Source organism: Pinus tabuliformis, chromosome 5_2 (genome assembly GCF_031772625.1).
Source record: "Pinus tabuliformis cultivar Carrire ecotype Pingquan chromosome 5_2, CPIR1, whole genome shotgun sequence".
In the NCBI taxonomy this organism is placed as follows: domain Eukaryota; kingdom Viridiplantae; phylum Streptophyta; class Pinopsida; order Pinales; family Pinaceae; genus Pinus; species Pinus tabuliformis.
The window spans coordinates 569,479,100-569,492,911 of NC_142306.1; the positions used below are offsets into that span (position 1 = coordinate 569,479,100).

The 13,812-nt window shown below is 38.8% G+C and overlaps 1 protein-coding gene across 1 annotated transcript in view; it reads left to right on the forward strand.

Moving 5' to 3' along the window:
- The window catches only part of LOC149160234 (uncharacterized), a 192,106-nt gene extending 178,751 nt beyond the window's left edge, over nucleotides 1-13,355 (forward strand). Inside the window, exon 13 of the mRNA XM_089434550.1 lies at nucleotides 12,895-13,355. Within this exon, the coding sequence (XP_089290676.1) occupies nucleotides 12,895-13,034 (140 nt within the window). The 3' untranslated portion in view covers nucleotides 13,035-13,355. The remainder of the gene's footprint in view (nucleotides 1-12,894) is intronic.
- The last annotated feature ends 457 nt before the right edge of the window (nucleotides 13,356-13,812 follow it).

A 13,812-nucleotide genomic window follows, 5' to 3' on the forward strand; every position in this document is an offset into this window, starting at 1 on the left:
ATTCCTATTGACGAACAACAAGACCGTGACCCTTGACCTATTCAGCTACTCCAAGACCAAGACACCAATCCTCTTCTTTGACACTGCTGAGGTCGTCATCATAGTTGTAATACTGAAGCTAATTTTACTATGTAACTAAGATCTTCATTACTACTGTCACACTGTTGTTACTTTAATGAAATCTTCATCTAGATCATGGCTGCTACTTCATTACTGAGATCTTCACCTTATCTTCTTCAGAATCATGATTATCATCATTGTCACTATGTAGAGATAATGACTGACTACATCTGCAAGTATGTTGAGAGTATATCTCACAATGGCTGCATTTGTATGCCGAGAATATATGACTGTGTTTTGTATGTCAAGAATATATCTCATAGTATCTTTTCATCCACGAGTATGTCAAGAACATATCTCACAGTGATTGCGTTGAATACTATATGAAGAGACCGAGATAGTGATTGCGTTATACAAGATGCGAGATAGTGTTGTCATGGAGACGGTAATGCTGAGACAGTATTAGCATAAGGGTGTCGAGACAAAGTATTTCCTTCACCGAGGATATTGAGATCATGGTGAGATTATCTTTATGTCAAGAGTATATGCTACTGTAATAACCATCAAATATCATTGAGTTCTTCTTCAATCGAAACCCTGTAACCTTGTCTTCATGTGAGATACCTCTACCTACTGCACCATCCGAAGTTTCTGAGATGTATCCGAAGATCCAAGTTTTGTGTCCTCAAGATATCAGAGGAATCCGAGTTGCGTTGAGATTATGATCATAGAAATGCCGAGACAATGTTTTATCCTTTCATCAAGACAAAGTATCCATCGAATGCTGAGATGCTATACTTTGCTGTACTCACTGAGACTTATAGAGGAGTTCGAGACAGCATGTGTGACAACAAGGTACAACAGTGCTAAACATTGGGACAACATGTGTAAACATTGGGACAACATGTGTTGAACATTGGGACAGCATGTGTAAACATTGGGACAACATGTGCTGAACATTGGAACATGTGTGACAGCAAGGTACAACAGTGCTAAACATTGGGACAACATGTGTAAACATTGGGACAACATGTGCTGAACATTGGGACAACATGTGTGACAACAAGGTACAACAATGCTAAACATTGGGACAACATGTGTGACAACAAGGTACAACAGTGCTAAACATTGGGACAACGTGTGTGAACATTGGGACAAGCAGTGTGACAACACGGTGCAACAATGGCACATGGGACAACAAGTACATGATGCAGTATAATGATGGGTACAATCATGATTAGTGAAGCATGATGAGATGCAACATAGTGATGGGTGCAGCATGGTGCAACACCGTGAGGTGCAACATGATGATGAGGAGCAACACAATGATTGGTGCAACATGGTGATGGAGTCACCTAGGAGAATCGGTTGAAGCAACATGTTTTCAACTGAGTTCAGCTACCTCATGTATCATCTACTTGGAGATAATCTATGCTCTTATTTAGATAAGTCAAAGTGTTGACTTCTGTTGTATATGTACTATCTCTCTCTCTCTCTACTGAACAATTGAAGAACATATAATAAGAATTGATCAAGGGTTTCCCCACATTGGGGTTTGTCCCTGGCTAGCGCCACATCTTGTGTCCTCTTGTCTTGGCTTGTTTTTTCTGATTTATGTTTATGTTTTATCTGCAATTTACTATTATGCTAATGTGATTGCTACCTTGAAAAGATACTGAGCTAACTGTGAAAATTGAAATAAATTGCTCTAAGCATAGAACATACCTAAAATTAATAGCCAAATACCCCCATCAATCCATACCTAGAAATATCGATGATAAGTAAACCCAATACTCAATTACCAATTTACAAGACATACGTTTAGATTTGGGAGGCCCACCCTCAAACATACGATCAATACAAGTGGGTGAGGGACCACATCGCTGGCTTAGGTGGCATAGAAATGGGACAACGAGCTAGTAGGAGGCACCAAGGCGCTGCTGGTTGCCGGTTGAGGTTCATCATGGAAAAAAATTTCTCCTGGGGATATCACCCTCAAAGTCGTGGGTAACATCTGGCTCCAACTGGGACCCAATCTCTCTCGAAGTGGACGAGGCTGCTTGAATGGGAGGTCACAAGAACTCTAGCAATCTCTTGGTCACCGTAGACTTGTTATTTGCACATGTCAAAGATCAAAGGCACGAAGCAACATGCTTTTCACAGTGTCTTATGATCACAGATGCGTAATGTTAGCTCACAAACCAACAAGAAATGAAATCTGCAATTTATTTATTTAGGTGCAATCTAATCTATCATGAGAAACATCATATGCAGTTAGTTCTAATGCAAAAATTATCATGCAATGCATCCTACCCTAACATACATATGATAATGCTAATGATAAGTGTAATCATAAAGCCAATGCAACCAACATATCATCGTATCAGTATACATATGCTTGCCAGTATGATTACTCATGAAACAAAACGCAAAGCGAACGTGGACATAATCAGATGGAGGGTGAAGTGGGTGGGAAGTGGGAAAACATGATCTCCATTCGAGGTAAAAGGAAACCCTAGGAGAAGGAGAATAGGTCAATCTAAAAGTGTGTGGGTTTCCTTCTAAGTACACAATGGTGGAATAAAAGATCACTCTTAAGAACCCCCTATCATAATCATTGCTTACAATCTTATGCTTTGTAGATGCTACAAGGTCGTGATGATGGGAGAGCGAGGGTTGAGGGAAGGGAGGAGTGCAACAAATGGGTTGCTTACAGTGATGGTCACATTGGAGAGGGGAGGTTGTGTGGTGATCATAATCTTGATGGTGTGCCAAAGGAGATAAAGTATATTCAATGAGGGGTTCTTCCTTGACATCATACTCAAAAGGGGGGAAGGGCTCATGGTCACTCATGATCATTTGAAAAGGTGTGAGGGAATCAGCTGTGGAAGACTTGAAGTGATGAACAAGAGGATAAGGGAAAGGGGAGGGTGAAGTATTATATTTAACGAGTTTTTCCTCCTCAAAATCATCCTTTTCATGTAAGGGAAAATAATGATCCTTCTTCTGAAGGGTATCAATGGATATGTCATCATAAATAATTACTGAGAGAAAGGCGAGGCCACTCTCAACCTCATCTTCCTTGTTGGTGTCATAAATGGGAGCACAATCAAATTGAGGACCAACAATTTCCCATTTGCCGTTTTCAATGTGGAAGTAATCTTCAATGTCATCTTTCAAGGGGCTAATGGGATCACCTTCCTCAAGTTTCTCAAAAAGGTATTCATCAAGAGTAATATCCTTTAGAAAGGTAAGGTTAGTCTCAACTTCACTTTCCATGGCTTCATCCTTCCTGACATATGTGTTCTCTAAATCACCCTTTTCATCTTGTGGACCCAAGGACTCATCTTCCCATTCATTACTTAAATTCTTAGGGTCTTGATGATTCTTGATGAAGGCTTCCTCTTGAATGCTCAATGCGGGGCATACTTGAAAATGTGTAAGATAGATGAGATGCTCCTAGGTTCGTGATTTTGCAACCATGAGTTATGACCATAGAGGGAACTAAAGAATAACAACATAAGGATATCCTGGTGGACCACTTTCTCCTTTGAAGTATGTGCATTAAATTTTTCCACATGGTCAATTGCGGAGCTTGGGTCACCATCAAACACGGGCATCCCACGTAGCATCTTTCCCACGACATGATTAGGATGTCCTAGGATGCTAGCAATGTCCAAAGCGGGAAATTTATGAAAAAATGACAATCTATTTGAGGTATACATGAAACATATTTAGGAGTCGTCAGGGTGACATCAAAGATGCCTAGAAAAATGCTTGCTTCACCCTACAAGCGTCGACCTTAAAGTTCAATGAAGAACTAGGGATTTGTTCTTCAAATGGAGTTGCCAATAATGATATGTCGATATGTCGTACGAGGAAAAAAAGACACGTCTTGTGTCCTCGACAACAATGCCTAAAATGTTACTGCTCAAACCAGCAGGGGACCTAAAAGGGGTTCTTAAGGGGCAATTGCTAGGTCAAGGGCAACTGTGGAGGCTTAGCCCAATGTCACCACAACTAAGTTTCCTTGCTCTTTATGGGCTTTCACCGATGGGAGGAGTCTCGATAGTGTAGAGATCACTTTGTAAAGTAAATGTCAATGGATAGGTGCAAAGTGACCCTGAAAGCCCTTTCCTAAGGATGGAGTGAAAAGTGGAACTTGCTTGCTCTTTAAGTAAGGGACTTAGTCCACTAGGGGTAAGGGTTGAGGATTGGAGGGTTGAGGGAGAAAGAATAGGCTTATAAAGGAGTTTCTCAATCCCTATAATCCTTGGAAACTGTTATTCCCAAATGGTCTTTGACAAATAGTGTTTATTGAGAGGTGGGATCACACAGGGCCAAGTGAACCCAACCTAGGTTCGGGGATGGAATATAGTGACCAATGATGTTCCTATCATGGACAGGTGAGGGGAAAGGGCCAAACAAGAATATTTTCTTCAAAAGGTTGAATTGATCCTATAAGTGTCTAGCCTTGGGGATGCTTAGGCAAAATTCAGTCCTAGAGCTAGGGCTTGAGATTCCCAGAGACTCCACTGTCAGAATGGCCTCAAATTTGGAGGAGAGGGAGGGGACCCACCAACGTACTACCCTAGAGGAGATCAAAATTTTTCTTTGGGCCAATTGCTGGGAAATTGATGCCCTAGGTGACCCACTAGGGCTAGACTCGGGAAAAAGGGGAAAAATGATGAAAATAAGGTTAATATGATCACCCTTTTTTATGGAACTAGTTTGTAATTCACTTGGGTATATGGAGTCAAGGGTGGTAATGAGTAAGAACTTGGATTCTTGATCAAGGAGGCTGAGAAAGTCAACTTCATCCATTGTAGATAGTAAGAAAATAAAAGTGACTTTCAAGCATTTATACTTTAAAGCAAATGATGCAAGCTTCTCGAGATAAATAATCTCTAGGACATTTCATTCATATAACATTGGCCCATACATCTAATAATTAAAACATTGCTCAATTCCACATTACAATAATGCAACAACTAGCCCTAATTTTAGCAGTATGCATCAACAAGAATAACAACGATGAAAAGCACATACAACGTTATAGAGTATACGCAACATGAATTTGTTTGCATAGAAAAGCTCCAAGATAAGAGAGATAGCCGAAATCCATACATCAAAATTCATCCATCTCCAAAAATAACCTCCAAGGAAAAAGTGCGAAAATTGTCTATGAGTAGAGAGATCCCAAGTCAAGTGATGATTCAAATGAATGTATCTAACATCAATATATAGCCTCCTAAGGAGTTCGAATTAGCCTATGGGCCTACATTAGCCCCTAATGATAAAATAATGTGCAAATAAAAGCCCTATTGGTGACAAGCCCACCAAACTAGCTCATAAGTGTAAAAATACGCCTCACAAGGTACCAAATCATAATATGTGGATGTCGTAGGGCCCTCTAAAGGTTCAATAATTTCCTAAAGTGCCATATTGAGGAATAAATTCCTCTGAATATGATGGACAAGGGGGTGGCCCCTTGTTTTCCAAGTAGTAGACCTGTGGTGCTCCCAGTGGGTATGAGGGAGATGATCCCATGGGTCTCCATATGTATCGGAAATCGTCTGCAAGGGTCCAAGTGGTGGAATGAATGTTGCCATGACATCGTACAAGTCCTGGGACACCTGCCAAGAGTGTGGGGCTCCTATGGGGCCTGATGGGCATAATGTGCCAACCATATCATTATCATCCCAAAAGTTGGTTGTTAGTAATATCCGAGCATCCATGAAGATCTGAGGATTGTTGTCTGATGTTGTGGAGGCCAATGGCTCTTTATGCACACCCTACATGTGCCAATGTAGACCTATGGGGTTTAATATCTCATATAGGGAGACTAAACCCAAATGGAAACCATCTGCTATCCTGCATAAGATCTAATGCGTCCCCTAGGCTTCCAGTACAACTTGTCATTAAAATAATCGTGTAAAAGAGCTTACAAATCATGGATAACAAAGTGGATACTTCATAATGCCATGCGCTTCTGTAGTGGGCTTTGACAAGTGCTAGTGTCTCCAAGTTCCAAAGGGGGTTAGCCAAGTACCTTATTAGGGGGTTTCAGCGTTTAAAGGGGATAGTATGTCCAAGGTATATCCCTCTATTGGGGGTGGCAAGTGAAAAATAAGTGAGATGGAATAGGGAATGAGGGGGGTAGTCTTGGGCCAGATAGTGGGGCATAGAGGTAGCTAGATAAGGGGAAGCCCACACCAGGGTATGTAATGTGTAGGAGGGAGCATTTGTGGTACATGAGGTGCCCCAACCTTGATTTTTCCACCTTTCTTCATATACCTTTTGCTTTTTATGAATTTTCTCTAATTAACTGCTTGGGGCTCAAAGGGCAAGAGCATGATGTGTAAGATATAGCAGTGATTACCCCCTTTTAGGTAGGGCGGTTCATTGCCCTCCATGGGTTGGGACAATCATGGGTTCTTGAATGATAGAGGAGGCTCATCTAGGGCCTATGGAACTAAGGTGATGGCCAATGATTGGGGTAGAGCTCATGTAATGGCTTTTGCCCATGTGCTAATTATTTTTGTCTCAACCATCTTTTACATTTTGTGGTACAATTTCCTGTTAAATGTGGCCAATTATGCTTTTCACTTTTTCTTTAATTGCTTCCACCTCCGGGGCATCATTCTAGGCTTGACCCAAGGTGTGAGCAAGGGGATAGGGAGTCTTTCCCTGTGTAGAACTAGAATGGGAATGTGGACCCAGGTGGGAGAAATGATGAATGGGGTATAGTGAGTGGAAAGGGAGTAATATATGTGGATAAAGGAGCGGGACCACACACCCAAAGTCGGGGTTTCCCAAGTAGTACCATACTAGAACCAAATGGTCAATAAAGGAGATCCCACGGGACTAAGATCCAAGGGTACTATCCAAAAGAGATCAAGGGGACAAGAGCACAAACTAAGCCCGCCCTTTCTGCCAAATCCCCCCATCAATCCATACACAGAATTATCCATGATAAGTAAACCCAATACTCAATTATCAAATGACAAGACATACCTTTAGATTCGGGAGACCCACCTTCAAACATAGGATCAATACAGGTGGGTGAGGGACCACATGGTTGGCTAAGGTGGCAGAGAAATGACACAACGAGCTAGTTGGAGGCTGCAAGGGGTTGTTGGCTACTGGTTGAGGTTCATCATGGAGAAAAAATTCTCTCAGGGATATCACCATGAAGTGGTGGGTAATAGGGATAACATCCAACCACAAAACAAGAGGAGAGAGGTCGTTAAGGTGACAATGGTGGCTAATCTCTTTGTTGCCATAAGAGATAGATTGCCTAGTGAGGCTTTGGACTATTCTTGCTAGGTTTTGTGGTAATGGATACTATTCAAAATACAAGATTGTCAATGTTGGAGATCTATTGTGAATATTTATCCATGGATTTTGTGCTTGGTATATGTAATGCTTTGTTTGTTTTGGTTGATGGGTTTTTAGAGATGGCATGTTTCATTTCTTGCAAGAAAATTGATGTTGTGACTTATTACTTGCAATTATTCTTCATGATAATTGTACATTTGCATGGATTACCAAAGACCATTACATCAGATCTAGATACGAGATTCCTTAAGTTTGTTTTGAACTTTGTGGAAGAAGCTAGGAATGAAGCTGCAATATAGTTCAACATATTACTCATAAACAATAATTTTATGAACAAGTGGATTGGAAGGCACCTTTTCAGATTGAGTAAGAGCATAAACCACGAGGAGTTGTGGACTTGGTTGACTTGCTAGTAGAAATGCAAAGGAGGGACAATGCTAAAGAATTTGTTGAATTGATGGAAGAAGTGTATGTGCAAGAACATAATGTTCTAACTTTTGAGTTAAGTGATGCAAGCAACACTCTATAGAAGGTATAATCTTTTAAAGTTGGTGATGAAGTTATGCAATATCTTAGGAAAGAACACTATCCCAATGGAGAATATATTAAAATGAAATTGTGACATAGTGTCCTATGTGGGATATTCAATGGAGTAGAGTTGTATGAGTTCATTGTGGCAAAAGGAGGATGTAACAGAGGAGGCTCCAAAGGCTGATAATAGATATGTGCAACCAGATGTCAAAGAAGAAGGCTCAAGAAGTTGAAGTCCTCAATGAGATTTTCTAGACATGAGGTGTAACGTACATGAAATACTTTGTGAAATGGAAAGGTAGATCCCTAGAGTAATGTATGTATATTTTTAAAGATGAGTATGAGAGTTTTGACGATGGGAAGGCGAATGTAGGCAAGGATAGCGTGCAGGATATGTGGAGGGGATGCACTTGTTTTTATTTGAAAGGGGAATTTGATGCAAGAGTGTATTGCACATGAACAAAGGTTTCTGAACTTAGGTTAGCTAAATGTTAAACACCAGACTAGGCACATAACAAAGGTCTAGGGGTACACTAGGTTGCAACCACAACACAAAAAGATGCACAAAATATTTGGTGTGTGAATGTCTATAGAGTATATGGTGAGATATACAGGAAAGAGATGCATAAAGAAGTTAAATATGCAAAACTTGAAGGAGATCAGGTTGCTTGTTTGAAGGTTGGATGCTAAGAGCAAAATAGCCATGGAAGGGGCTTGTTGTTTTATAAGGTTTGAAGAGGATGAGAAGACAAAGAAGCTGAGCAAGAAGGGAGCTTGAAGGAAGTAGAGGATTGTTATGAATTTTATGTGGCATGAAAGGCATGGTGTTGCAAGATTGTGCATGCTATAAGCATTGATTTTGAATATTCTTCCTTTTAGTTGTCTTTTTTTATTCTTCAGTAGAGTCTTTAGTATTTTTTTAATTGTTTTCTACTACTTAGAAATCTAGTGTTGTAGAGCATTTTGGCCTGATCCACGGTGTGGTCAGAAGGGGCTTGACACACATCCTTTGAATCGAGATGGATGGCAAAATTATGAATCCCAAAATTCTGTGCTGATGTTTTACTTCTGAAAATTATCTTTAAAAGCATACAATGGATACTTCTAAAATACCAAAGCAATTATGATACGAGTAAAATATGTTACTATAAAAGCTATCTATTGAAACCTAATGTGATAGGTAGAGTTTGATAAAAAAATATTATTTGTAAAATAAATCTTGCTTTAATATAAATGCCGAAGAATGTTTAAAAATGCTTTTCTAGTTATGGGAGCTATGAATATGTGAAATGATAGCAAGGTGAACTCTGCTCTATATATAAATGTTGAAGAATGTTGAAAATTGATTTTTTATGTATGGGAGCAGGGTGAACAATGTGATATATACAAGTGAAAAAGCTGCCATTTGATTAACAGTTTAAGGATACTAGTTTTTTGTTTTGTAATTTTATTTATTTATTTATTTATCTTTATGCGAAAAGAAAACCTCTCGGGATTCACACTCCTCTGAATATTTGGGTGGGCATCTCAACTGTCAGCCATAATAGTTGCTGTAACCTTGGGGAACTTGATTGGATTTGAACATATGGCCTTTGGACTACCCATCGACAACATGTCTTGGATGCTTCAATCTATTGAGCTAACCCCTGGGGTTTTTAAGGATTCTCTCTATTCACAGGTATTTTTTTAAAGAAAGTCAATACAAAAGTTTTATTTATTTATTGGAAAAATCAAGAAAAGAGTTTTTGCCCTGTCATTATAGATTAGTGATTACAGCATGCAGGAACAAAGTTATTAGAATTGGACTGATTCCTAATCCGATTGACCCCAAAAATTAGATCTAAACCAGGATGGGATAAAAATTGGAAGCAAAAATGAGTTGACAAAAGATTACATAAAATATTCAATTTTTGGTTTAAAAATATATTCATGTACATTCATGCGAATTCAAAACAATGGGACACAAATGTGCAAAGTTTTATTATGTGTATAGCAACATTCTTAGGGTGCACATAACCAAATAGTATAAAGTGCAATTCGTATGTGATTGAAAATAATAAACAACGAGTCTCTAAATAGCCTATGGAGGCCAAAATTAAGCATAGCATTAACTAATATCTACTATTATCTATAGTTTAATCATCTAAAACTTCTTCCTCGACATGGCTTTGCTGGCTTGGAAGGCATCAAGATAACCTTGCTTTTTGGCTCTTAGTCCAGTAGAGGCTTCTTTGCATGGTTTTATATTTCCTTGTGCATGTGCACAGCATTGTTTCAGCCTGTTGATACCCCTTATCACTGATTTCATTCCTACAGTGGTTGCATGTTATTTTTCCCCAAACCAATTGGCAATGTTTCCCTGCCAAATCCTCCTTTTTACAAGTCATACAAATTTTCTAGCCACAAAAGGAAATTAACGAATAAAACCATGATTTCTTAATTTTTAGGAAAAAGACAACAATGTTATTGAAAGAAATTAGGGTTATAGAAATAGTTTTAAAATTTTACATAGCTTCACAAACTATTTAAATGAAGACTTCAAATCTGAACTGGTGATCAGCAAAACAGTAGCTCCAAAAAATTTCAGAATACCAGCTCCAAAATATAAAAAAACAGTTTGATAATAGTCTACAAGATTCTCCAATTTGGACGTCGAATCAGCCCAAGAAACTCTGACTCAACATCTAAATCCAGCTGAAGAGGCACTCCAAACGAGCAAAAAAGAATGATGCCAAAGAGTCGCTCAAAAATTTGAAATCGATCTTGTGGAGTGTGTGAGACAACTAGAGGGGGCCTTGTTAAATACAAAGGGGAGGTTGTTCGAATTAGGTTTAGGGTTTAGGTTTCTATTTTTAGATAATTTTTTTTTCTTAAGTGGTTCAAGTGGGCTTCATGCAACTCCCATGGTGCTGTACGGAGCTGGCTGGATGGAACTGGTTTTCATGGTTTGGAATGACTGGTTCTGCTTGGAAATCCCCCAGAATTGGTCTGGCCGGCAGGTTCTGATAACTTTGTGCAGGACACATAGGCCAGTGTGTAACACAAACTAATTCATGAATGTCAGATCTAGTTCCAAGGCTCAAATGATGCAACTGCATGTTCAAGAGCACATTGTCATGGCTGGTACTAGAAATCAGTGTTGCACGAAGCGCCCCCCCCCGGTTCCAAGCCCCGAAGCGCGTCCCGTACGGAAGCGACTAGGAAGCTTCGGAAGCGCGCTTCCGGATTTTTTAGCTGCTTCCTGGAAATTTGGAAGCGCTGGCGCTTCCGAAGCGCCGAAGCGCGCTTCGTACGGCGCTTCCCAGACGCTTCCCAGACGCTTCCAGAAAAGCTTCCGGAAAAGCATTTAGAAAATCGTTTTTTTCCATTTTTTTTTAAATTTTAGGTGAGTTTGCTTGTTGGGGGTGGGTCCACCTTGGGTTAGGGTGATAAATGAAAGCAAAAAAAAATATAAATATAGCAGATGCTCTCTCATGGTAATGTTAAATTCTTAAAGTAAAAGTGACATTCTCCTTTATTTTTCATTTTCATCCTTTTACTTAAATTTTTAACATTACCATGAAATGACTCAGAATGTTTGAGAGTGGTTCCAGCCTCATTGGACTTCATATGGAGAAAATAGAATTTCATATCCTATTCAAAATTCAGCAGACTTAACAGTTTTCAGGTATTCAGGATCAATGGGATTGTGGCATTTCATTAGATTATATCAAGTATGAAGGTATGCGATTAGCATTTAATCAAGAGCACCAAGCCCTATATGTACCCTGGTGTTGGTGGTGTTAATTGTTGAACTCCTTTGTCACGCGGCACACCCTTAGCAAAAAATTACCTTTCAATCAAGTCAAAATCATCGATCAAACATGTTAAGCTTTTTCTACCATATTCTAAGTCTTGAATTAGGTAGTTTGATCAAAATTGGGCAATGTTGACTAATATCCCTAGACAATCGAGGTAGAGGCAAAGGCTAGACAAGAGGAGAAGAATCTAGATTCTAGATCATTAATGTACAATGGATGTTATATCTATCTTGATTTATGCAAAAATATGCATGTTTTCATGTCTTCTACAATTAATTTGGTATTTGGGATGTTTGTTTTGAGTATAAATGCAAAAAAATAAAAAAATAAATATATATATATAGCAGACGCTTCCGCGGACGCTTCGCTTCCTAGATTTTTGGAAAATGACGCTTCGGCGTCCCCGCTTCCAAAAAACGCTTCCGCTTCGCTCCCGCTTCGCTCCCGCTTCGTGCAACATTGCTAGAAATTAGTTCGATGGATACGGTTCTTCAGTTATCAATGAATAATATCATGCATCATATGAGGCATGCCGGAGTCGTCGATCTGGTTCTCTCATAAATAGTCATTTTAGGAATGTGTCTGCAATATATGTCACGTAGTTATAATGAATTCTTTGTTTCTGGGGGAAAGTGATGATTCTGGGAAATTCCCTTTGGGAAGTATTAATGATGGTCATTACGCAAGGATCATATGTTGCGAGAGTGAAATTTAACCTAAACATTTTATATAATATTTTTAAATATGGTTCACAAGTTATTTATGATGCAAAAATTCCTGTGATTATTGAAATTTCAGAAATTCACAAAATTTCCTGTAACTTGAAATGCCTGCCCTACTTTAAATTGTTGTCTCTATGGGGCACATTATGATCATGCCCCACATAATAGATCTTGCAATGCGACTATGTATTTGCAAGCACCAAGTGATTGTGGAAACTACCCCAACTAGATGCAGAAGTTTTTGGAAAGCACATTTATCATAGTTTTGGTCCCACAAGCCAGAGGTTTGAATGGACCACTGAAAGTATCTGTTTTTGGTTCCAGTACAAAAAATAACTTATCATAGTCACTTAATAATATCTGTTACAGTTCTCCCTCGCACTTTTATGTTGAATTTACTATCATTTATCTTTAAAACTCTCTTATTGTGGCTTTTCCAGGTCTGGCAACAGTGATTGGAATAAAATATTCTTCTCCGCTTCCTGCAAGGGCTAAAAAGGATCAAGTTCCAAACCTGAAGGTTGAATCATATGTAGATGAACAATACTCTCATTTGGTGGAATTTGCAGCATTGCACTGACATTATTGTATTCATTTATGTCATATTGGGAAGGCAATATTCTATTGCTTGACAGTTTGTCTATGCTTTATCTTATCTAATGGCCTCACACGGTCTGTTAAGATCAGTGGATTGCTTCTCATCTAAATGGCTGTTTTGGAATAAGTTCTATTTTAGATCAATGCTCTCTTCTGGTACAATGTGTAAAATCTTGAGGAGATACGCAAAGTTGCAGGGATGATTTTATTATGTAACATTTATGAATTTGAAGCCTAACCAAGGTTCAACCATGGCCAAACTCTCTATGGCCTGTATGTAAATACTTTTGGTATCTAGCTTAATGTGCATTTTGTTGTTGAGTTGTGCTTAGTGAATATCGATTCAAGAACGTTCTGAATACTAATAATGTGCTAGGAGGCACAAGGTTTAGTAAGAACGTTGTTTTCAGTGGTGCCATTTTTTATTTTATATGTTTTGAAATTTCTTCTTCATTGCTGGGTGGTATGAAATTCTGTCATCTAATAATATACATGTGCAAGTAGAAATGCTCATCTTTTACATATACAAGCTTCAGTTGAGTTTAAGGTGCAATAAGAGTTTTCTTTCCAGTGGTGGTACCTGTTTTAATCTTTGAGAAAGGTCGGTATTGTTTTTATACAGGTAAACGTAAATACTTGTCCAGGAGGCTTTGTGACGTCATGGTGAAAATTGGAGCAAGTTTTACCTTAATAGTACTAAAAAATCATGTTAAAAAGTTTTTTCTCTCCTATAAATATTTTCATCAAAAAATCATGTTAAA